This window comes from Panthera leo, chromosome B1, assembly GCF_018350215.1.
Source record: "Panthera leo isolate Ple1 chromosome B1, P.leo_Ple1_pat1.1, whole genome shotgun sequence".
In the NCBI taxonomy this organism is placed as follows: Eukaryota; Metazoa; Chordata; class Mammalia; order Carnivora; family Felidae; genus Panthera; species Panthera leo.
In genome coordinates, this window is record NC_056682.1 from 78,726,791 (window position 1) to 78,751,477 (window position 24,687).

Here is a 24,687-nt window from a genome sequence, read left to right on the forward strand (position 1 = left end):
AACTTTGTATCAGTCATGTCGCCCTCCTGGTGACTGACAGTCACGATTGTCCAATGAGAAGCCCGCCTGACCTGTGCAGCGTGGAGCCTTGCTTCCCTCCGGGCCAATGGGAAGGGCTCAGGGGGGCGGGATAGCAACCTGAACTTTATCTGGACATGTGACCACCCCGGCCCTGGAGCTGGCCCACTCCCCCTCCGGGCTTTCGCCCGCCCTCTCTCCCTCTTTCCCTTCCCACTTCGCCCGCCCTGGCCCTGGCCCTGGCCCTGCCCCCTCCTCTCCGCCTCTCCGCGCCCGGGGTGTCATTGGGCCGGGGAGACGCAAGCCAACTTCAGGCTGCTCGGAGGAAGCCCGTGCAGTCACCTGGGTGCAAGAGCGTTGCTGCCTCGGGCTCTCTCGCTGCAGGGAGAGCGGCACTCGCTGGCCTGGATGTGGTTGGATTTAGGGGGGCTCCTCAGCAGGGGTGTCGTGGCGTTGGCGAGCGCTGCAACAGGTAGACGCCGAGAGACGGACCCCGGCCGAGGCAGGTGTGTAGGGGTGCGCCGCGGGGCGCCGCTTGCCGGACTCGGCTTGCGGCCGCCGCACGGGAGCGTGCACTTTGCAGGGAGAAGTGGCTGCGTAATCCGGAGGCACAGTCAGTATGGTGCTGTGTGCTTGTTGTTTTGTTTTGGTTTTCCACTTTTTCCCCCCTTTGGCCGCCAGAGGACTATTTTGGGAAAGTTTGGCCACTTTGGATAAATGCCCTCTAACGAGCAGCTTTCAACTGCCTTTGGCAGTGGGAGGTCTACCACCCTTCCCTTTCCCCAAGGATGAATTTCGGATCGTTTTCCTTTTACAATTTTTAAAGGACGTTTGAATAATATTTCTTTGCTCTATCAATTGCGGAAGCACCCAGATCTTAGCTGGAGGTGTAGCGGATAAGGGCAGTTGAAGGAGATACAGAATCCTGATGGAGCCTGTATGAAGGGGGCTCTGGAAATTCGTGCATTTACCGTCCCCTAGTATTATAAAACTCTTGGGAGAGGCAAATGCTTTCTGTGGCATCAGTTGCAATTGTAAAGGCAGGGGAGAAGGGATGAAGCTTCTTTTGATGTCATCCGTACCCTACTACTGAATTTAGGTGCATGGCTTTTCCTACTGAATTTTAAAAGACCAGGTTTGAATCATAATGATTTAGGGTACCATCAGTTTTAACTATTTATTATAACCTAGAAGTTAGGAAAACTTTTGTTTGATAGCAGACAAGTTTTGGAAACCGCCGAATTCCTAATACACTAATTTGCTTTTTAACATTTGTATTGCCATTTCTCTAGGTGCTGTTATTGATGGTATTTACATAGTAATGATAACAGCGTTCCCCATCTGTGAAGTTCTGTGAAGTTTTAATTTTATGTTTGAGTTCAGGGCACACTGTCGCTGAAATGCCTGAGGATAGAAGTTTAAAAAAAATAATCTAAAGGAGAGCTTTTTCCTTTAAGGGAGAAATAGTGTGGCTTGGGGATTTTAGAAAGATCAGGTGGCTGAGTGAATTAGGTGAGTGAATAGAAATCAGGTGTGCTCAGTTCTAACTGGTTCTCCAGCACTCTTAGGTGACCTTGGGCAGGTTTCTGTCATTTACCTCCTCTATAAAGGAGGGGAACATCATAATAGTTCCGTAGTGGGGGTGACATAAAAGTAGTTAAGAATGGCAAACTTTTACAACGATGCAACCAGTGAAAATTGTGACTTTAAGATTCTGTCTTTAAGGTGCCATATTATAGTGAAATAACTATAGAAAATGATAAGTTTTAAGTGGGACTAGGTTGGGGGGGTATTAAAAGTGAAAGTTTTCAGATAAAATATAAATTGGCAAGAATCTTTGTTAATATTCCTGAAAAAAAGCTATTTCCTTATGGAAAAGAACAATTTAACACAGACTGTAAAACATAAAATTTTAAAGTCAGATTTTTCCTTTGCAGAAATAGTGTTTAAGAGCATATGCATAGCTTAAGGTAGAACTTCTCTCAGTGCTTTTTCTTTTGTGAAATTTCCTTTATGTTTTGGGGGGAGGTCATTTGCATGAAAATTAAAGGATCTTTCTGGTTCTTGTCTTTGTCCCAAGAGCGCCTCTGTTATAGTTTCCGATGTAAGGGAGACAAGTCTGATTCTATATAAGCTAGATGTGTATACCAGTGTCTGCTTCATCTTATACTTCAGTAACAAAAACTTTTCCTTTACCCTCTGGTTATTAAGTTCTATAAGGCTCATATTCATCAACTAAAATTATCGTTATTTTCTAGTACGTTCAGGTTAACTGAAATTCTGATCAAGCCATGGTTATTGTGCCAATTCCAGAAAGACAACCTAGGTTTCTTGGCCAACATAGGAAATAAATGCTTAACCTAATCTATTTTTTTTTTTTTTTTTACAGAGAAGACTGATTAAAATAATAGGGGGAACTCAGTATAAAATATTTTAATAATCCTAAATTTTTAAAAAACTCTGATCTTGAAAAATGTTTGCAGTAGAAGTCATGCAGATGCTAGATGTCCTCTAGTCTTGTGCCTTACTGTTGCCAATCTTTATTTTCTTTGTTGAGAAGTGCATTAAGTTGGTAGATGAATACGGTACCTTAAATAGAACTAATTTAGATTTCAGTAAAGCCTTTTGCAAATTCTTTAACGATAGCCCTGTCAATAACGTGGTGAAATGCAGGCTGTTTTATGTTATTATTAAAGGTTCAAGGCTAGCCAAACAGGACTTGGAAAGTTGTGATCAGCTGCATGTTAGCTGATAAGGTGCTTCCTTGTAGAGTGCCTTAAGATTGCACTTGCCTGCTATCTCCCATGTCGATTCTCTTCAAATCTTCATATAGCCTCACGAGTCTTAGATTTGGCTCCTGCTTTAAGGCAGTATGATGAAAGACATCCCTTAGAATATTAGTAGGTGTTGTGAAAAAAGGGGGCAGTGGCCAAATTATTTAGAGGACATTGGATTAGAAAGGAAACAGGTTTCTGTACTGGAAAACTTCTCAGGAGTTTAGCAGGCAGATTTACAGCGTGAAACTTCAAAAAAGCAGTAAGTGATCACCCTTTCCAAAAAAACGTTTGGAGGATAGATTTTGAAGAGGGATCTGGAGCTGGGGATTCTCCTTTCAGACTCAGGGTAGATAGGCCTGTTGCTTGGAGTGGGGGGTGTGGGGGGTGCAGATGAATAATGCAGCTAGGTGGAAGGTGGGGAGGCTGGAGCCTTTGGAGGCCTTTGGCAAAGGTGCCTAGGCAAGGGTAACCTGCAGTCACTAGGGTATAGGGCGGTGCAGTTCACCAAGACAAGAATGTGGATTTAGGGACAGGGTTGCAGGAAAGGGGCGTGATACACAGAAGATGTTCAGGTTTTTTTTTTTTAAGTTTATTTTTATGTATTTATTTTGGGAGAGAGAGAGTGCACATGAGCTAGTGGGAGAGGGGCAGAGAGAGAGAGGGAATCCCAAGCAGGCTCCTCACTATCAATACAGAGCCCTATATGGGATTCAAATTCCTGAACCATGAGATCATGACCTGAGTTGAAGTCGGATGCTTAACCAGCTGAGCCACCCAGGCACCCCAAGATGTTCAGTTTTGAACATGAATAGACATGTTTCTTGTGGTGTTTAATGTATTTGGACCTAAAACATCTATACCTTAGATATGCATCCATTCAAGTTTGGTATGGGGTGGACAGAATATTCTTAGGTGGAAGTAGAAACACAGAATACTTGTAGTTTTCAACTTATGTCTATTTTTTTTCAACTTGTCTTTCATCCATACTAAATTTTTTGGCTGGAGTTACCAGATAAACTATTGTAATTTGTCATTTTCCCCTGTTTTGTGATTGACTTGTAATTAAGAACTTATATAGAATGTTCTTTAAAAAGTAGGCTACATACCGGAGTTTAATCATCACAAATTGAGTATTGATTATGTTATAATGAAAGATTTTTTATTTGTACTAGGTATCTGCTTAGGATGCAGTGGTGAAATTGATAGTTTTTGCCTCTTAACTTCAAGTGTAGAATACAAAGAAGTAAGAGGTATTTATGGTACTCAGACAATTTAGGCATTAAATGTCATAATACAGCTTTGTGATGTCTATTGCCGATTTATTTAGTAGAGCCATTCTCTTATTTTTCTCTGTTAATTAACATAAGTTCTGTGGCCTGAGGACTTCCTGGTCTCTTTTTCAGGAGAAGCTAGGGAGGATGGAGGTAGTGCATGGCCCTGGGGGTGGGGGTGGGGGTGGGGCGGGGAAGGATGAGAGGGCCTAAAGTAATGTTGGTGTGCAGATCTGCAGAAACTGCACTGGACTTTTATTTGGGTCATGGATTGTTTACAGACCTGAAAGGATTTGAAAAATGTATACATAATGACTTCAGCAGTTTTGTATATTAAAATGTACAAATGAAATTTGTACTGAGAATGAGTTAATTTTCTTTAAAATATGTTTATTGAGAGTGGTGGGTCTCAAAGCGAGGAGTGAATATTGCCACCCCCCCCCCCCCAATGGCCAAGGGGCATTTGGCAATGTGGAGACATTTTTGGTCGTCACAGCTGGGGATGGGGAGTGCTACTGGAGTCTAGTGTGTAGGTGTCAGAGATATTGCTAAACATCTTACAGTGCAGAAGGACAGACCTTCACACAAAGAATTATCAGGCCCCAAATGTCGGTAGTGCTGAGGTCGAGATACCTTGCTGTAGAGAGACATGGGATTACATTTCAGCCCTGCCGTATAGCTGTGTGGCCAGAGCCTCGGTTTCCCCAATGTATCATTTGGATAATAGTTTTACTGACCTTATAGGGTTATTAGGGTGAATAAGAGGCTTATAATGTTGCATTGAGTTATATAATGCATAGAATTATGTAAATATAGCCTATTATAATGATTTTGTCTATGAAATAAATTTATATAGAGAGTCAGTGAATATGATTCTAAGAAGAAAAAAAAAAACAACCTTTGGGCTCCCTGAGGATGAGGACTGTACCTGTTTTGTTTATCACTATAGATTCAGTGACTCTTTATAGGCCTAGGATGTAGCACGCACTTGGTAAATATTTGTTGAATGAATGAACACATAAATTGTCAGGACTCAGACTTCCTCCATTTGCTCTTGAAAATAAAACTGTCTTTGCTAGAAGTCTTTATAGCAGAGGTACCACTAAGTAAGGACGCATGTTGAAGTCCCTGTCAGTATTGAAATACAGAGAATCTGGTGGTGACATTCCCAGCTTCTCATACTGCCTGTCTGAACTATGGACCATCTTAGTTAATCAGGACATATGAATCTTTTGTTTTCAGAACTGATATGGGATTATCTTGATCACTAATACATTTTAAGAAAATCTTATTTTTTAAAAAAAATCTTAAATTATTTTTCCTGCGATAATTCACTTGATAACTTTAATTTTATATTGAGAAATGGTAACATTGATTGCATTTCCGTATGGTTTTTAATAAAACCACGTAGATCTGGAAAGCAGCTTCCATATGCCGCAAGACTCCAAACGTTTTGGAATCAGAAGATTTAGTTTTAAACCCATATTCATCACTTATTATGTCTTTGACTTTGGGCAAATAACCCATATGACTAAGCTCTCAGTTTCCTCCTTGTCTGCCTCATCAGTCCCCAGGATTACTCTGAATATTACGTGAGTTGACATTTGTGAACGTTCTTTGCAAATTCTAAAACGTGTATTATAGCAAATATGTTACTTTTACTTACATGCAAAATAATTTTGTATGCTTGCTGCTCATATTCTGGCCTCTGGACAAGTTAATAGTCAGTACTCTGTTATAGCACCCCAAAAAGATAATAATTTTAATATAACTAGAAGTGCCGTTTATAATAAGTAGAATATGTATTCATAGTTTAATAAATACAACTTTAGAATGTCTTCTAGGGTGATATGGCTATAAATGACTCTAATTCGATTTTTTAATATAAATTTATTTGTTAGCTATGGAGACCAAAGGCTACCACAGTCTCCCTGAAGGTCTAGATATGGAAAGACGGTGGGGTCAAGTTTCTCAGGCTGTGGAACATTCTTCCCTGGGACCTACAGAGAGGACCGATGAGAATAACTACATGGAGATTGTCAACGTAAGCTGTGTTTCCGGTGCTATTCCAAACAACAGTACTCAAGGAAGCAGCAAAGAAAAACACGAACTACTCCCTTGCCTTCAGCAAGACAATAATCGGTCGGGGATTTTAACATCTGATATTAAAACTGAGCTGGAGTCCAAGGAACTTGCCGCAACTGTAGCTGAGTCCATGGGTTTATACATGGATTCCGTAAGAGATGCTGACTACACCTATGATCAGCAGAACCAACAAGGAAGCATGAGTCCAGCGAAGATTTATCAAAATGTTGAACAGCTGGTGAAATTTTATAAAGAAAATGGCCATCATCCTTCCACCCTAGGTGGTGTGAACAGGCCCTTGAGATCCTTCCTGTCTGACTCTGGGAGCTCTGTGAATGGTGGGGTCATGCGTGCCATCGTTAAAAGCCCTATCGTGTGTCATGAGAAGAGTCCATCCGTTTGCAGCCCCCTGAGCATGGCCTCTTCAGCTTGCAGCCCTGCAGGAATCAGCTCTGTGTCCTCCACGTCTGCCAGCTTTGGCAGCTTCACAGTGCACAGCCCTATCACCCAGGGGACTCCGTTGACCTGCTCCCCTAATGTTGAAAACCGAGGCTCCAGGTCGCACAGCCCGGCACACGCCAGTAATGTGGGCTCTCCTCTATCAAGTCCATTAAGTAGCATGAAATCCCCAATATCCAGCCCTCCGAGTCATTGCAGTGTAAAATCTCCGGTCTCCAGTCCTACTAACGTCACTCTGCGATCCTCTGTGTCTAGCCCTGCAAACGTCAACAACTCAAGGTGCTCTGTTTCCAGCCCTTCCAACACAAACAACAGATCCACGCTTTCCAGTCCAACTGCTAGTACTGTGGGATCTATCTGTAGCCCTGTAAACAATGCCTTCAGCTACACTGCCTCTGGCACCCCTGCTGGATCCAGTGCAGCCCGGGATGTGGTTCCTAGTCCAGACACCCACGAGAAAGGTGCTCACGAGGTCCCCTTTCCTAAGAGTGAGGAAGTAGACAGTGCCATCTCCAATGGTGTGACTGGCCAGCTTAACATTGTACAGTACATAAAACCGGAGCCAGATGGGGCTTTTAGCAGCTCATGCCTAGGAGGAAATAGCAAAATAAATTCCGATTCCCCTTTCTCGGTACCAATAAAACAAGAATCAACCAAGCATTCGTGTTCAGGCACCGCTTTTAAAGGGAATCCAACAGTGAACCCATTTCCATTTATGGATGGTTCATATTTTTCCTTTATGGATGATAAAGACTATTATTCTCTATCAGGAATTTTAGGACCACCTGTGCCCGGCTTTGATGGTAACTGTGAAGGCAGCGGATTCCCAATGGGGATTAAACAGGAACCAGATGATGGGAGCTATTACCCAGAGGCCAGCATCCCTTCATCCGCTATTGTTGGTGTGAATTCAGGTGGACAGTCCTTTCACTACAGGATTGGTGCTCAAGGTACAATATCTTTATCACGAACAGCTAGAGACCAATCTTTCCAACATATGAGTTCCTTTCCTCCTGTTAATACTTTAGTGGAGTCATGGAAGTCACATGGTGACCTGTCGTCTAGAAGAAGTGATGGGTATCCAGTTCTAGAATACATTCCAGAAAACGTATCCAGGTAAGTTGGCTTTTCCTCCTTTTTTGAAAATCATGGCTTTATAAAATGTTGAAAAAGTATTTACAGTTGGTAATTTTAAACACATTTCAGTTTACTGTTTTATGTTTGCTTTCAGGATGGTCATTGAGTGCTCCCCTCTTTCCTTGCTAGTATAATGTTACTGCTTTTTTGAAATAGAGGAAAAAAAAAAAACCTCTTAAAATCTTTTAGGAAATACTGGTGTTGATCTTCAAGGAGGGAGCCTATATGGGTGTCCCCTCCCCCGCTTCTACATTGCCTATTGTAGGTGTTTGGGAAAGGCTTGTTTTGTACTGCCTGATACTGTATTCACTTTAGCAGACTAGCGCTAGACTGTTTGTTTCTTTAGCTGTACACCGGTTCACTAGAATTGTTTTAAATTCGTTTCTTTGTGGTTTTAGTCTTTTTCCTTAGCTTTTTTTTTTTTAATTCATCTCTTCATTGGTTGTGAAATATGAAATTGAACCCCAAATCAGTTACCCACAAGCTCTGCACCCTCTTGGTCCTTTGCTAGGTAGGTTAATTGTATGTAAGTTATGGTTTTCAATACAAATAAATCATTTCCTTAACTGTGAGGGCTTTTAAAGACTCAGCACATCTAAAATTACTAAGTGGACAGTCTTGTTTTCTTACTCATATTGGAAGTAAAATATGTCACAGCAGTTTTGAATTGGTAGATTTACAACTTTTATGATCTGCAAGAGGACATGCGTTACTTACTGTAAAATATCTCTTGACTTTCCTTTTTGCAGATGGCATATTGTGTATGTTTAGAAAAAACAAGGAAGAGGTTTTTGGTATGACTGTAAAGGGTGGTTCTAAGTTATATAGTGAATACTTGTATTGAACTTTGCTTCAGTACTGTTTTTATTACATGGTTGTGATAAATGATCCCTTTATTGAACATATAAAAAATAGATTTCCTAGATGTAGTTCATTTTTTTGGCATTTAGGAATACACAGATATTTTCCCTAAAAACTTATGTTATGGGAGATATGTTCATCCCATTAACAACAGAGGGCTTATATGTATTTCTGTATCTTCTTCCGTTCTGCCTTCCTTATGAGCCAAAAGCTAAAACTTTAATTGGTGCACTCTTTTCCTTGTCATTGATGCACACCTTGCTCCTCTGGCCTTTATGGAAGCAAACATTCCATTTAAAGGATACGTTATAACAATTGTCCATAGCACGAACTGTCATACTGGGATCCTGCCTCTGTCTCTTAAATTCTAAACACTAATGCAAGGTAGCCTAAGACAGCATGGCTTTCATCAGAAACAAACTCAGCATGTGGTCTACTGTTAGTGCTTTGTTTTACTTTCAGAGAAGGAAATTTTGCACACGATGTTGATATTTTCGTGAGTGATGTTTTTAGTGAGTTAGTATGAGGGAGTGTAGCCTGGTAGTGGAGGGCATGCTGCCATGGTCGAAATCTCAGCTGTGCCACTTAATTGCTTTGTGTCACTGCCCAAATCCCTTCACCCCTGGGCTTTGGTTTTCTCCTCCCCGGGGGGGGGGGGGGGGGTGGGGGGGGGGGAAGGAAAGAAAAAGAATTCAGTAGTACCCATCTCAAAGGTAGTTAGGATAATTGAGTTAATTTATGAGAAGCACTTTGCCTATCATCTGGCATGCAATAGGTATTATATACATTTAGCTATTCCTGTTAACATTTGATTAGGTTGCACAATTTTTAGTTTTCATTTCTTTTAGTTTTTTGTTTTCTTCATTATATGAAATTACACAAAATATTTTGAAGAAATATTTTATACATAGTTGAAAGAAATATTTGTTAATTCTTATGATTGAATCCTACTCTGATTATTATTATTTTTTATGGTTAGGCACCATACATTTGCCATTACGTTTCTTTTTTTTTTTCAATGTTTATTTATTTTGAGAGAGAGAGAGTGTACACCTGCACGAGCCAGCATGAGCAGGGGGAGGGGCAGAGAGAGAGGGGGAGAGAGAATCCCAAGCAGGTTCCATGATCATCACAGAGTCCCACTAGGGGCTTCATCTCACAACCAGGAGATGATGACCTGAGCTGAAATTAAAGACGCTTCACCAACTGAGCCACCCAGGCACCCCTGCCACTACATTTCTATTTATGCTTTATTGGTTTTGAAGGCAGTTGCTTTAGGTAATGATGTTCCTGGTAGCAATAGTAGAGATATAGTAGATAAAATCATCAGTTCTCTGCTCTGTTTTGTTCTGCATCCTCTTTCCACTACTTTAATTGTAGTTTTTACACTCCTGAAGCCCCTCCCGATGTTCTAGTGACCCATAGCCTTAAACATGTTAATGTGAATCAGGGACCTTGAGCCTGCTCTGTGTTTGTGGGCACTGGAGGTGTTGTTCAGTGTCTCTTCAGGAGGATTCCAAAATTCTTCATGTATGTGTTAGTATCATCAGAGGGGATTCATTTTGTTTACATGCATGTTAGTGTGGTTGCTAGTTTGTAGAAGTTTCCCCCAAACTTTTAATAACAAAGCTTTATTGTCATTTGAAGCCACTTATAGCCTGCTGGTTCTTTACAGCCTTTTCTGGTGAATATTATCGAAACCTGCTGTTTTGATCATTCTCAGAATAAAGGCTCAAGGATCAGAAGATATTTAGATTTTTTTCTGGATTGCAGTCTACGTGTTATAATATTTAACCTCATCTATGCTTCATCTCTGGTCTCTTGTTTTGTGTCTTTTGGATCAAAATCGAGCCTTTTTGTCTATATCTTAATGTGGGATGATGATACCCTGTTCTGGGAGATGTGGAATAAAGAATTACAGGTTGTGGAGGATCAAGGCGGTGTGTGACTGTTCATAGGTTTTGTAATAACCTTCATCTTTAGATTGAACTGGAAACTGTTTTCTAGTAGGTGTCAAAGTGTTGTTTGGGATTCCTGAGACCCTTTCAAGAAGGGTTGTGAAGTGAAAGATCATGCATCGGTAAAAGATCCATTCAAAATGGAAGATAGACCAGTGCTAGTGTATGAAAAATTTACTAATAGGGTTTCAGATTCTACATTGCAACTAACCTTTAAGAAACTACTCACTTGCAGTTTTCAAGGTAGTGTCAAAGAATCACATCTGCATTTATCTCCAGTGATCGTTAAAATACTCCTCCTTTTTCCAACAACATATCCGTATGAAGCCAGATTTTCTTCATACTCTTGAACCAAAACCTGTCGCCACACATTGAATGCACAAGTAGGTATGAATATCCAGCTGCCTTCTATTAAGGGAGACAATAGACTTGCAAAGATGTAAAACAGTGCCTCTCCTCACTCAAGTTTTTGGGGAAACAGTTATTTTTTTCATAGACATATGCTTATGTGAACATGTAATGGCTTCTTATTTTTAAATGATTTAAAATGAGTATTAGTTTTAAATTCTAATATGGTAAATACCATTAGATCTAACTGACCTAAACAAAAGCTTTTTGGAATCCTCCATACATTTTTACAGTGGAAAGGTGTCCTAAGACCCCAAAGTTGAGAATTGCTGGTCTCTTCTATTCTCTACACCCTTTGGCAGTGAATGAAAAAAGACGTTATTACTTTATTTATGTTAGCCTTCCTGAATATGATGCTGAGGAAGGAGTGCCCTATTCAAATAAGAAAAATGATTCTCCTCTAGTTAATTTTTCAAGCTGATAGAAGTGAGTAATGGCTGTGAAGTGTGTGTTGTCCTCCTCTCTGTGGGCATCCTGTAAGAGCGGTGACGAAAGCCATCTGTCTGTTAATCATTTCCAGTGAGTGGATTGCCTGAGCACCACAGTGTAAAGTAAATTATGACACAAGCTGAATGTAAAGCTTTGAGGATGGACACTGGACCTAGTTGTGTCATGTCGATTGGAGTTTCCCTGTCATCTAGGACACAAACAAAACTGTGACCATGGTGAGTCACAGCTTCTCTTGGCCTCAGTTTCTTCATTTAAAGCGGATGTGTTGAACTCGGTGCTCTCCTGAGGGTCTGCCAGCAAAACCATGGAGTGGCTGTGCAGTTTCCTTGGAGTTCTGTTTGTGAAAAATCAAGAGTATCCTTTAACATATTTGCTAATCTGGTTTGGAGTATATTTTAATGGCAGGTCTAGATCTGTGGTTTCCAGGGTGTCCTGGATAGAAAAACATTATTGTAATTTACCATTTGTTATTACTATTTTTTAATGTTTGTTTATTTTTGAGAGAGAGAGAGAGAGAGAGAGAGAGAGACAGAGCATGAGTAGGGAGGGGCAGAGAGAGAAGGAGAAACAGAATCCAAAGCAGGCTCCAGACTCCGAGCTGTCAGCACAGAGCCTGACATGGGGCTTGAACCCAGAACAGTGAGATTGTGACCTGAGCAGAGCCAAATTGGATCCAAAGTCAGATGCTTATCTGACTGAGCCACCCAGGTGCCCCACCATTTACCATTTAAAAACAAGAAGCAGTGACTTATTTCAGTTTGAAAAGCAGAGGTTTTTTAAAATCAAATCTTTTGTAAAATTTGATATTCACTATGAATTTATTTTTCTTTTAATTTCACCATTTCTTTTGAAGACAGGGTTTTTCTGTTGACACAACATTGATGTTTATGGTGATGGTCATAGCATCATAACATGCGCTAACATTGACTTAGACCTTTGAATGTAAAGTTCACTGTTTCAAAGGGCATATTCTGGTAGGTTTCAAGATGAATGATCAGGTGTTTATCTTATTCTATGCTGCATTTTTTTTCCATGATAGAGTGAAACAGTTTAGTAAATAACCTATGGTTATTTTTTTTTTCAGTTGTGCCTAGAGTTTTAAAAACTCACCTTCTGTAGTACACCAAAAGGTTTAGAATTCAAGGAGTTTGTTAGAATAGTTACCTGTCCCTTAGCAGACTTTCTGAGTAAACCAGTGAGATCTAAATATGTCTATGTAATTCAGAGTATGAAAGACTGATGGGTTTTTTTTTTTTTTTTTTTTTTTTGGAGGGGAGGTGGAATTGGAGTGATTGAGTATTCATACTTCCTCTAATAAATAAATCCATTAAGAATTACTTAGGTCATTTGGAAGTGAAAACCTGGAACTTTCTTTTTCTTATTATTTGTCTTACAATATTTTGATTTTGAAATTGCTGGTGTACCTAGAATTTCTCCCGGTTAGTATTCTAAATAATATTTTTAGAAATGATTTCACAATGAGACTTGCTTCTCCTGATGATTCATCCACTTTCATTCATTTATGGTATTTCTGGTAAGAGTAGTGATAATTTTATTGAAAAAAAGAAGAAAACCCTTAGTGGTTTTTAACGAACAAATCGCTATGTACAGTTTGATAAATTTTGCTTTTAACATCATAAGTGTCCTAGGTTTATATGTCAGTATGTCTACCTTTTATTATCTAAAGTATTAGATATACTTAATATACTTAGAACTGTTTACTTCATACTTTAAAAATAGAGATAAAAGCCTTGCTTTCAGTTAAATAAACTCAAATTATCCAACTTCAGACTATTCAGGCTGTTTGCATACCCAGCAGTGGTGTGCTAGAACTAAGACCAGGGGATGTAGCATTTATGGATTTGATACCTTTTGCAGGAGTAAAATTCTGGATGTGTGTGACCTTTTCTATACTTGTAATGTTTAGAGTGGTACCAGATGTTATGTTGATCACAAGTAATTTGGGAGTAACACTTCACTTCCCCTAATGCTTTGATGGCATTAATTTTTTTCTCCAAAATAATATTTTTTTTCCAGGCTTTCAACTGTTGCTTTAGTTTAATACTACTCATCTACTGATAAAATTTCAGCTCTCCTGCTACATAGTGTATCATTTTCTTTCATTTGCTAAATTCAAATCAAGAGAAAAATATTAGCTTTTATATGGAACTTAAATATAGTCATTAAATTGTATATTTTTGTGGACTGCATTCCAAAGTTAGTGAAGACCCAGGAAAAAGAATTGTGTTAAATGTGTTGGTCTTTATCTTAAATTTTAGAATTTCTAGTTTTAAACTTGTATAGTCTTTCTTTTCAGTTTTAAGAGTTTTATTTTGTTCTTTATATAATGAGGTAATGATGAAGTTAAAACATAATTAGATATAAGCACCTGTTACTTAATGGATGCCTGGAAACCTCTGGATTTATTATTGTCAGTGGTAAGGCCAAGGCCAAAATATCTATGTAGAAAAGAGGTAGAAATCACTTGTATTTATGCAAGAAATAGAAAACTGTAGCATAAGGAAGGAAAAAGGACAAACAAAAAGTAATTTGAATACCTAAAAAGTTAATTCACTAGGGAGGGAGAGTGAGCTAATAACTGGAGATCTGAATATGTAACCATGGCTGTGACTTAATTAATGATGATATCTTCATCGTTATGTACCCTTACCTTATATATTAGGAGTTGTCGAGACTTACAAATAAAAATTATAATCTAAAACAGAGTGAAATAAGATTTACAATGGGCAAAGTCAACTTTGGGTATTCTGACAGTATAAGATTATCTAGGCAAGTTTTGGAAAATGAGGAGTGGGTTGGTGGTGGTCAGAGTGGATATTTATCCTTAGTCTTGAAAATTTGGCAGAGGGTAGGAGTGGTCATTTCCTGATGGAGGGAGTTACGTGAGCTAAACTTGGAGATTGGCAGAAAACACTGAATGTGTCAAGATGTATGGCTGATTGTGACAATAGCGAATAAGGAGAAGAAAGCCTGTAACAGATTAGTTCGTTGGAACTAGAAGGGAATGGAACTTGAAAGTCACACTAAGAAATTTGTACTTAATTTGGTAGGTAATGAGGAACTATTGAAATGTTGGAGCAGGGAAGTGGCATGAGCTGAAGTGCACTTTGGAAAAACCTTAATTAGGCAATGGCTGTGGGGTGGAGCCTTGTTAAGAAATTCTTGCAGCAGTGCAGGGGAATGGGAACTTGGTTCTCTGGAGCAAGGATGTCCAGGGTAATGGAAAAAAAGAGACAGATGTGAGACATTACAGAAGAAGCCCTTGTAGGAGTTTGTATAAGGTTTTTATTTTGAAATAATCACAAACCTACCAAAAAAAAAAAAAACAAGTCCATTATGAACTAAAAAGAAGGACATTCTCTCACATAACTGCAATATAACCATCAAAATCAAGAAATTAACATTAAGTTACTTGCTTTAGGCCCATCTTGTGCTTTTTCTGCCCCAGTCCTGGAGTCAGCTATTTCTCCAAGGACTGCCCCATCCCCGCAGATACTTTCCTGTCTGCCTTTGGGGTCTAACTCGGTGTTCTGGGTCACAGGGCCACACTCCCCCCTACAGATGCCCTCCTTAGCCCACTCCAGCACTGACTCCCCCTGCTGGGCCATCCTCTCCCTGCTTGGGCGCTGCTCTGCACTAGACCATGTGAACGCATAGACACATACATGCTTTCCCTCTGCCTCCCCCCCCCCCCCCCCCCACTGCATTGGGCATCAGAGCCACCCTTGGGCTTGGTGCCCTACTGTGGGCCAAGACACCTGTTCACGCCCTACCCCCTACTGTGGATTTTTACTTTGCTATGTCTTGCCTAATGGTTTTAGGACTGAATTATTAAGAGAAAGGAGAGGACTAGATACTTAGGTAGAAATGGAGGGTAAAGTATGTGGAAAATCAGCGAAAACTCAAGTTGTGAGTTTGACTGTCATGGATAATGGTAAGCAATGAAGGGAAATGGAGAGGTCAAGAAGGAATAGGTTGGAGAAGAAGTGATGATTTATCTTGGTTCCATGAGTTTTAAGTTCTACACTACCTCTGACAGTAAGAGTCCTCCCTATAGGTGGAAATGTTGGTCTGGAGATGTGGGAGGCCTCTTCATAGAAGTGGCAGTTGAGGGTGTCAATGTGGGTGCTATTGCCCAGGGAGAGAATGTATGTATGACTCAGGTATGGCTTACAGTGCATTGTGAGAGGCATTTGGAGGAACAGAACCCCATTTAGGAGATGAGCAACACATCCTAATAAAGGAGACAGAGTTGTTTGGAGAATTAAGATAGTGCCGAGTCATGGATGCCAAAGGGAAGAATCATGTAGTCTTAGACTTTCCAAATTAGAAGGGCTCTAAGGCTATCTGTAAATCCAGGCCTGGAACTAAGGTTCAGAGAGATTACATGCCTTTTCCAATATCATACAAAGCAGTTGGTAGCAGACTGGGAGTAGATCCTGCCCTTTTGTCTATTACATCATTCTTCCCTTCAGTAGGAGGTGGTGGTTCAAAACCTGGTGATGGGGGTGAGGAAGACTAGAAATTAGACTGAGTAGTTGGCGCTGGTGATTTTTCAAGAAGGACTTCTGTAGAGGGGTAGGAATGGGAATTGGACTGTGATCGGTTAAGGAATAAGTTAGGAAGAGGAGAAACTTAGGGGAGGTAGGCACAGGATTTACCCTTGGGAGGCATCTGTTCAGTGGTAAAGAGAAAGGGTGAGAGAACAGGTGGTAGCACAAAGGAGCAGCAGGATCAGAGTAAGGATTTTGTTGGACAGGTGAGATATGACGAGGGTGGTGGAGGAGACTGTGCTGCGATTGAGATGGAAAATGTGAGAAGGAGGGCAGAGAATGATGAGGGCAGTGTCTGGGGAAGCTGAGAATAAAAGGGAGACTACGGTTAGCTGCAGGGTCAGGTATTTAACTGCCATATCGAACCAGTATATGTAAGCAGTTGCGGGCAGCCAGCATCACTGTTTTTAAGATAGGGAAACTGAGGCTCAGATGGTATTCATGATTTGCCTAAGGCCACATAACTAAGGTAAATGAAGAAACAAATGCTTGAGATAGAAAAGAAAACTGAATGTCCTAAGAAAGATGGTAGTTTTAAAAACATAAATCAAATTATGTGACCGATATAAAGCCCTCTGGCTGCCTCTCATTGCAAGCAGCATAAGGTAAAATAATTGAGGGTCTGGAAAGTACTGAAATATCAGAGCTCTGTTTTATTTAATATCTGTTTTTTCCCTGCTCATTCTGCACACTGACCTTTCTGTGACTCAAACTAACCGAGCCCCCTACCCTGTGGGGCCTCCATGCTTACTGTTCTCCCCACTGAGGCTCTGCCTCCAGATTTTGGTTGCCTGTTCCTTCTTGTCACTTGGAATTAGCTTAAGTGTCACCCTCTCAAGGAGGTCTTCCCTGACATCCTATTTAAAGTGGTGACTCTATCCCCCCCACCTTCTAACAACGCGTCACAAACTTTTGTTGTCTTCATAGCACATACCTATCAGAAGTTATCTTTGTTTACTTCCTCCAATTAGAATGTAAACTTCCTGAGAGCAGGAACCTTATCTGTCCTGTTTGCCAGTGTATTTGTCATACCTAAGACAGTGCCAGGTATGTTGTTGATGTCTAGTAAATTCTGAATGAATGAATGAATGAATGAATGAATGAATGAGTTGCTTAGCAGAGGGACTTAGGGGCAGACATGTATCTGGAATGACTAGATAAGTGTTGGTGATTGTGTAAGACTCCTACAATTATTGTCAAATAACAGAATTGTGTTGTTAGCGAAAAGTTGTCGTGACCCATGAACATATTTTTAAGGATTTTCACAAAAATAATCAATAGGTACTGTTCTTGTTTTATCTAATCTCAGCATAATAAGGTAGTTGGTGATGTATTACAGGCTATATGGTGACATATTCTTAGTCTTTACTTACGAGGTCATTTATTTATTTTTAATTTACAAACGGTAAAATTCATTATTTTGGGAGAAGTTTGGCCAAGTGAGTAGTCACATAACCACCATGCATTCAAGATAAAAATAGTTCTGTCTTCCAGTAGAATTCTTTTGTGTTGTCCCTTCACTCCTCTTCACTACCAAACCGTAGTGACCATTTATATGTTCCCCATCATTGTAGATCTATTTTTTTGTAGATTGTCTTATAAATGGAATTACACTTTTTATAGCCTTTTGATTCTGGCTTCTTTTATTTAGCGTAATGCCTTTGACATTCATCCTTGTTGTTGCCCGCATTACTAGTTTCCTTCTAGTGCTGAGTAGTATTCCATTTATGGCTGTACCACACAGTTTGTTCATCCACTCACCTGCTGATTGACATTTGGGTTGTTTCCAGGTTTTGCTGTTACAAACAAAGCTGCTGTAAATATTCACATACAGCTCCCTGTATGGACATATGCTTTATTTTTCTTCAGTAAATGCGTACATGCAGAATGGCTAGATCATATGGTAGGTGTAGGTTTAATTTTTAAGAGACTGTCAAGCTGTTTTCTGAAGTGATTGTACCATTTTTACATTCCCACCAACACTGTGTGAGATCTGGTTCCATTACGTCCTTGCCAGCACTTGAGAGAGTCAGTCTTTTTAATTACAGACATTATGATAGGCATGTAATGAAAACTCATTGTCATTTAAATTGGCATTTCTCTAATGCCTCAATGAAACTGAACATTTTTTTTTTCCCATGTGCTTCCTTGCCATCCATATGCCTTCTTCTCATACCTGTTAACCCTTTTGTCCATTTTTATTGGGTTGCTTTCTTCTTTTTGAGTTCTGTTATCAGTGGATATTAATGTAAACGTTTTGACAGAAGACCTAGAATGAAGATAAAATTAGCTATTTAAATTTCTGGATTAACAGAAGGAAAAATAATAGACAATTTTCGGATTATTTAGTACCTACTGTGTTCTTAATGTGGTCTTCACTGTATTCCTTTCTAGCTGTGGAGATGACTCACATGAGTATATACAGCTTTTTTTTTTTTTTCTTTTTTTGCGAGGGGGCTGGGTAGTAGTTCTGTAATCATCTGTTCCATTGAATGATGCAGGTGAGAACTGTTACCAAAGATTAGAAAGGAAAGAGTTCTCTGTGGGCTGGAATAGCCAAGAAAAGCTTCATAAAGGGGATGAGATTTCAGGAAACAATTGAAGATTGGTGATGTTTGGTGAGGAGTAGAGATGTATTAGAGGATAAGCATCAACACAGGTCAGGTGTGTGGACAGAGGACGGAAACCCCCTTGGGTTGCTTTAATTGTATTTAGGGAAAACTAGATTATAGAAAATCCGAGAGTGCCAAAAAGAAGTGTTGGGCACTTTTAACATAGCATTATTAAACATTCTTTTAACTTGGAAATGACATAAAAGGGTAGATAGGGAAATCTGATGAGGGAGATAAGAAATAGTGAATGAAACAATAGGAACAGTTGAAAGGCTATTGTATTGATAATTCAAACCTAGGGGATAAGTGCTGAGTGTTTGGGATGGTGGGCTGAGGATAGAAGTTCGAGTGTGAAGGAAGAAATAATTGAATGCCAGATCATCTGACCCAAAGCCTTTTCTTTTCCACTATACCACTAAGCCATATGTGCTAAGCCCCACAAGACGTAGATTGCCACGGGGTATAAGGAACAAAAATAGTAATAAGGAAGACATTTAAACATAATTATGACTCTAAGAGAAAAGAAGTGAAATAATTTTATGTGGATGAAGATAAAACCTGATCATTTCGATACCAAAATAGAATACTTTTTTATTAGACTGTGGAGGAAAAAAAAAAATACCCCTGGGAAATGGAACAGGAAGAGCTGAACAGGTTTGGCAAAGTTGGAAAACAAGCTGGTAAAAGATGATATAAATGAATCAGAAGTATTATAGATTTCAGAGGTGCACACAGGTCTGTAAATGAGCAGAATCCTAGCTTGTTCGGAAGCCCGTTTATTGTGTCCCCAAGTAACTGCTGTTTGAATTAGCAGGGCTCTTTCCGAAACTGGGCACATGCTTATTTTCCTCCATCACATGTTACAGTTTGTATTTACTTAATAAATGTTTTTCTGATAAGTTTGAGAAGAGATTCCAAGGACAAAGTTTGGGAGTGGAGAGATTTCATGGGAGCAGATCTCCAATTTGCTCCAATTTGGATTCTTAGCTGTATTTTTGAAGTGCAGATTCTGTTCAGAGCAGCTTTTGTTCTTGGAGCTACTGTATGATGGCAGAATAATATATGTTCATCGAATGCAAAGTATTTTTTTCTTGGTTTCTCTATCATTTTCAGACCCAGCTGAGGTAAATGTGCATGTGAGGTATTCCTTTGAGACTCCTGGAAGCATTTGAGTTTTCTGTATGTGGTAGAAATATGATAATTTTGTTGACATATACCCTGTATTTTGGACTTGGTTGCTATGATTCAGGTGCAAACAGCACTTTTCCCCTGTCCTAAATACTGTTTTTTAGCAAACTGAAGAAACTGACAGATGGGTAGAGTAAGGGAAGGAGAGGTTATAAGCATGGTAACCTTTCGTAGTGAAAACCTAGACCCGAGAGCTCTTATGTTTATATAACTTTTTAACATTTTTATTTTTATTTTTTTCATTTTTTAGGGAGAGAGAAAGAGAGAGAGCCCAAGCAGGGGAGATGGGCTGAGGGGGAGGGAGAGAGACAGCAAGAGTGAGAATGAGAGCGAGAGCGAGAACGAGAGAGAGAATGAATCTCAAGCAGGCTCCATTCTTGGAGCAGAGCCTCACATGGGGGTCGATCCCACAACCCTGGGATCATGACCTGAGCTGAAATCAAGAGTTGGACATTGAACCAACTGAGCCACTCAAGCACCCCTATTTATATGAATCTGAAATGGCTTCATGGGAGGGTCTTAGGTGTCCATTAGCAGGTACCCCTTATTTTTGAGCTAATGTTCACTTAAAAAGCCAAAGATTTTTATGAGTATAATTGTGTCAACTGTGCATTTGTTAAAGGATGAATTTGTTGCCAGTACCTGAGAGTAGAAGAAGTAAATATATATATATATATATATATATATATATATATATATATATATATATATATTAACTGTGAACATGGTCTCATCTTTGTGATGTCAAAACCCTGATGCAATATGCTTTTTAAAGCTTTTTAATTCTTTCCAACTTTAACTACAGCAGAAATCATTAAATCTGGTATCATGAGGGTTTTAAGGAGAATAGACATAAAACAATGTTGTTTTAATGGGAAAAATGACTAAATTTTTGTGAATATGTCAGAGTCTATATAGTCTGTCTCCTCCACACATGTAATGGATACTAAGCATGATAACCTGAGTTATTCAGGGCTTTTAATCAATGAAGAATGCTGAAAGTTTGCTTGTCATGCTGTTTTTAGTGTTGATACTTCAGTTGCTTGGCTTTAAAAGGGGGTGCTCAGGGCGCCTGGGTGGCACAGTCGGTTAAGCGTCCGACTTCAGCCAGGTCACGATCTCGTGGTCCGTGAGTTCGAGCCCCGCGTCAGGCTCTGGGCTGATGGCTCGGAGCCTGGAGCCTGTTTCCGATTCTGTGTCTCCCTCTCTCTCTGCCCCTCCCCCGTTCATGCTCTGTCTCTCTCTGTCCCAAAAATAAATAAAAAACGTTGAAAAAAAAATTTTTTTAAAAAAATAAAAGGGGGTGCTCTTCCCTGGTCCTTAGCCCAAGAGAGGGAAGAGAGATGATTACAAGACAGAAGACATGGAGATTTTTCAAAGAGGAATGCACTGCCACCTATAAATAACTAATATCAATTCTATTTATTGAACTCCCTGGAATCTATAACAAACAACAATGCACGTTAAAGGCACTTAATCCGAAAAAGTTCTGGAGAGGGATGGTGGTGATGGCTGCACAAGACTGTGACTGCACTTAATGCCACTGAACTATATACTTAAACATGGTTAAGAGAGTAAATTCTGTGTACGTACATTTTATCACAAATAAAGTAGCACTTAATCTTGACAAAAATGGGAGTACCTTGCGTTGATGAAATTTGGCATCCAGACATACGGAGGTGTACTGAAAAGTCCACTGTGTGAGCCCCTCCGAGCAGAGACTAAAGCAGGGACCATGTCATCCTTAGCTTTGATCTTCTGGACTACTAAGTACAGCATCCCATATGAACTGTGTTCAATACTGAATTTCATTCAAGAAGCATTTATTAAGCACTTGATTCTGTCAAAGCATGATCCTAGGTGTGTGGTCAGAGCAAAAATGAGAAATTCCTCATCCCTTAGGACACCCAGTCAAGATACATCCAAGATCCAATTACAAAGTAGATTGTGGAAAGTTTGTTTGTTTGTTTTGGAGGTAGCAAACAATATTTTGAGCACACGGAGAGGGAATACTTCGGAATTAAATATTAATTTCACTAATGAAATTATATAATGCCCATAAGTGAGTTTCATGTAATTAATGAGAAGTCTTGGTTTGTAAACAGCACAGGAAACCATCTCTGACTAGCTTCAAGAAAACGGAATCTCTTGGCTCACAAAATGGGAGAAGTTCAAGGGGCAAACCTCAGGCTTGGCTAGATCCCAGGTTTCACATGGTGGTGTCATGAGTTTCCTTATTTCTCCATCGATTGCAGTTTTTCTCTTTTCATTCAACTTTGTTTTTCGAAGGTATGGTCGGCCTCACTCTGGGCTTGCATTTTCATTAGTTTTTTGATCCCGGTGAAAGGATCAGCCCTTTTCTTGATGGATTTTGACTGGCCTGGCTTGGGTCTCACCACAAGTTTGGAGCAGAGATAGCTCTTGTGTGCACATATGCATTGCGGGGGTGGGTGCTTGGCCTTGCCCAGCACAGTGGGCTAAGAACACAGGAAGATAGTTCTCTAGTGTTCAGGCAAACAAAAACGGTACTCTGTGTCAGTAATTTCAAAACTGATCATATAGTCAGTTATTAGTTATCCTGTATTTAATTAGAAGCATTAACTACAATGCTTGACTCTCTATGTATTATGGTTAATAAGACTTTACTATTATTGAAGTAGACTATCTAGTTGTATTGAGAACTTGTGGAGGACAGAAAATTGATGATTGGAAAGGCCAAGGTGACTTTTTTTTAGAGAGATCTGATAGTCTCTTTTGTGGAGTACATTTATAGATACTTTAATGATGATAAAATTTAGTAGTAACCAGAATGTGTTCCAAGAGCAGTACACTGCAGATTCAGTCCCATTCTCTGATACATATGGAAAATCAGCTTTAATGTAACACCAAAAGGCTTATTAAATTGACCCCATTAATAAATATGGCCCTAGACCATCCAGAGATGGTCTACCTAAGAGCACCTAAGAAGTGCCCATCTTATATTATTATTTTCTTTGGTCTGTTGATTGAGAGCCTCTTCAGTTCTTGGTGCAAATGATATTTTCTTAGTGTGGGAGGATTACTAAGGAAATGAACTTCTACCTACTCACCAGCACAAATATGTGCATACTTACAACATTTTGCACATGGTTTCAGAAGATTCACGCACCGTTTTATGAACTCCCTGCTCCAGGTTAAGAACTATTTCTCTTGGTCGTTGTTAAAATATAATTGTATAAGAGAACCATAGTGATCCACTACCAAGAGAACATTTATAGTTGAAAATGCGGTTTGAATTGTTTGTTTGCTAGTAGTGCTAGGTTATATGTTCAGTCACAACATCTCCTAACACGTGGTAAATACTTATGCAAGATGGCTATTTGGGAAAAAGAATCCTGTGAGAGGGGCACCTGGGTGGCTCAGTTGGTTAAGTATCTGACTTCGGCTCAGGTCATGATCTCACGGTTCGTGGGTTCGAACCCTGCGTCAGGCTCTGTGCTGACAGCTCGGAGCCTGGAGCCTGCTTCAGGTGCTGTGTCTCCCTCTCTCGCTGCCCCTCCCCTGCTCATTCTCTGTCTCTCCAAAAATAAATAAACATTAAAAAAAAAAAAAAAAAAAAAAAGAATCCCATGAAATACGGAGTACTGAGTGGCCCATGTAAACTGGCCAGCATTATTAGTTGATCTGATTAGTTGGTATCTGATAAGTTGAAAAGATAAAGATCAATATTGTAGATATTGTAGGTACAGGTAGCATCTTTTGGGAAGGGTATAATCAGAAGCCCGCATGGTCTTGGTTCATTGGAGAAAATGTAACAAATGAATGTATAGGAGAAGAGTGGTAGATAGGAAGGCCAACGATGGGAATGCACTTCTACTTGCTTCTTGTATATTTTTAGGCAAGTTACCTAACCTCTCTATCAATGATTTTCCATAACTTAAAACAGTGACAATAATAGTCCTTACCCTTATGGCTATTGGGAAATTTATCTGGGCTAGTCCATGTAAAGTGCTGGCATATAGTGACGGCTCAGTGAAAATAAAATATTAGTTTTTATTCTTGTTGATTTTTATTATCAGTTTCAATTAGAATTGAAAGAGAGGAATAGAAACAAATAGGAACTACATGGGTAAATAATTGCTCATAAGAAAGTATGACCTAAGAGATTCCATTGTGAAAAGAATTAGCAATGTAGATTTAATAAATTCAACCACAAAACTAACATTATTTTAGAGAGAGGAAATCCTTCCAATTCTTTGTGCCCTCATGAGATCCTTAATTGAGAACTCATTCTTTTCTGAATTCCAAAAATAGAGATGATTATGAAGATAGTTTAGACTAGGGATTCTCAACTCTTTTTTAGAGCAATACAAATGAAGATTAATATTCACATATATCACAAACTCAGTGGCAGATTTGATTTAGAAGCCTTGTGTGGGTATGTGTGTGTGGGCAGTAAAGCAAATAGCACCATGAGCTTTTTGTTTTTGTGGTATTCATAAAAAGTCAATACTCGGCATAAAAATATTATTCACTAAGAATTGCTTATTATGGGCTGTTGCTTAGGAATATAAGCCGCATGGTAATATACAGTAATGGCTTTAATTTCCAGTTCTTCTCCTGCTTGTGAAAACATGAGAATGCAAAGAAGTAAGTGGCTTTACTATGGGAAGAATTGTGAACTTGTTTTGTGGTTCTGTTTTGAAAGTAATTTACGAACATCAGTATCATCATTATTAACAAATTACTTGGCACACCACTCACAACTGATCATGCCCTATTATATAGTACTCTGATTTAGAGGGTACCCTGAGACGTCAGTAAAAATGGCCAGACCCTTCCTCCTCCTCCACACAGTTAAAATCACTGTGTAATAATGTTGTTCAAATATAAAAACCATTGGGGCTCCT

At 39.5% G+C, this 24,687-nt stretch overlaps 1 protein-coding gene across 1 annotated transcript in view; it reads left to right on the forward strand.

Annotated features, from left to right (window-relative positions):
* The first annotated feature begins 299 nt into the window (after positions 1-299).
* Positions 300-24,687, forward strand: part of NR3C2 (nuclear receptor subfamily 3 group C member 2) — a 346,713-nt gene continuing 322,325 nt past the window's right edge. The window contains exons 1-2 of the mRNA XM_042935342.1: positions 300-524; positions 5,968-7,726. Coding sequence (XP_042791276.1) covers positions 5,970-7,726 — 1,757 coding nt within the window. The 5' untranslated portion in view covers positions 300-524; positions 5,968-5,969. The remainder of the gene's footprint in view (positions 525-5,967; positions 7,727-24,687) is intronic.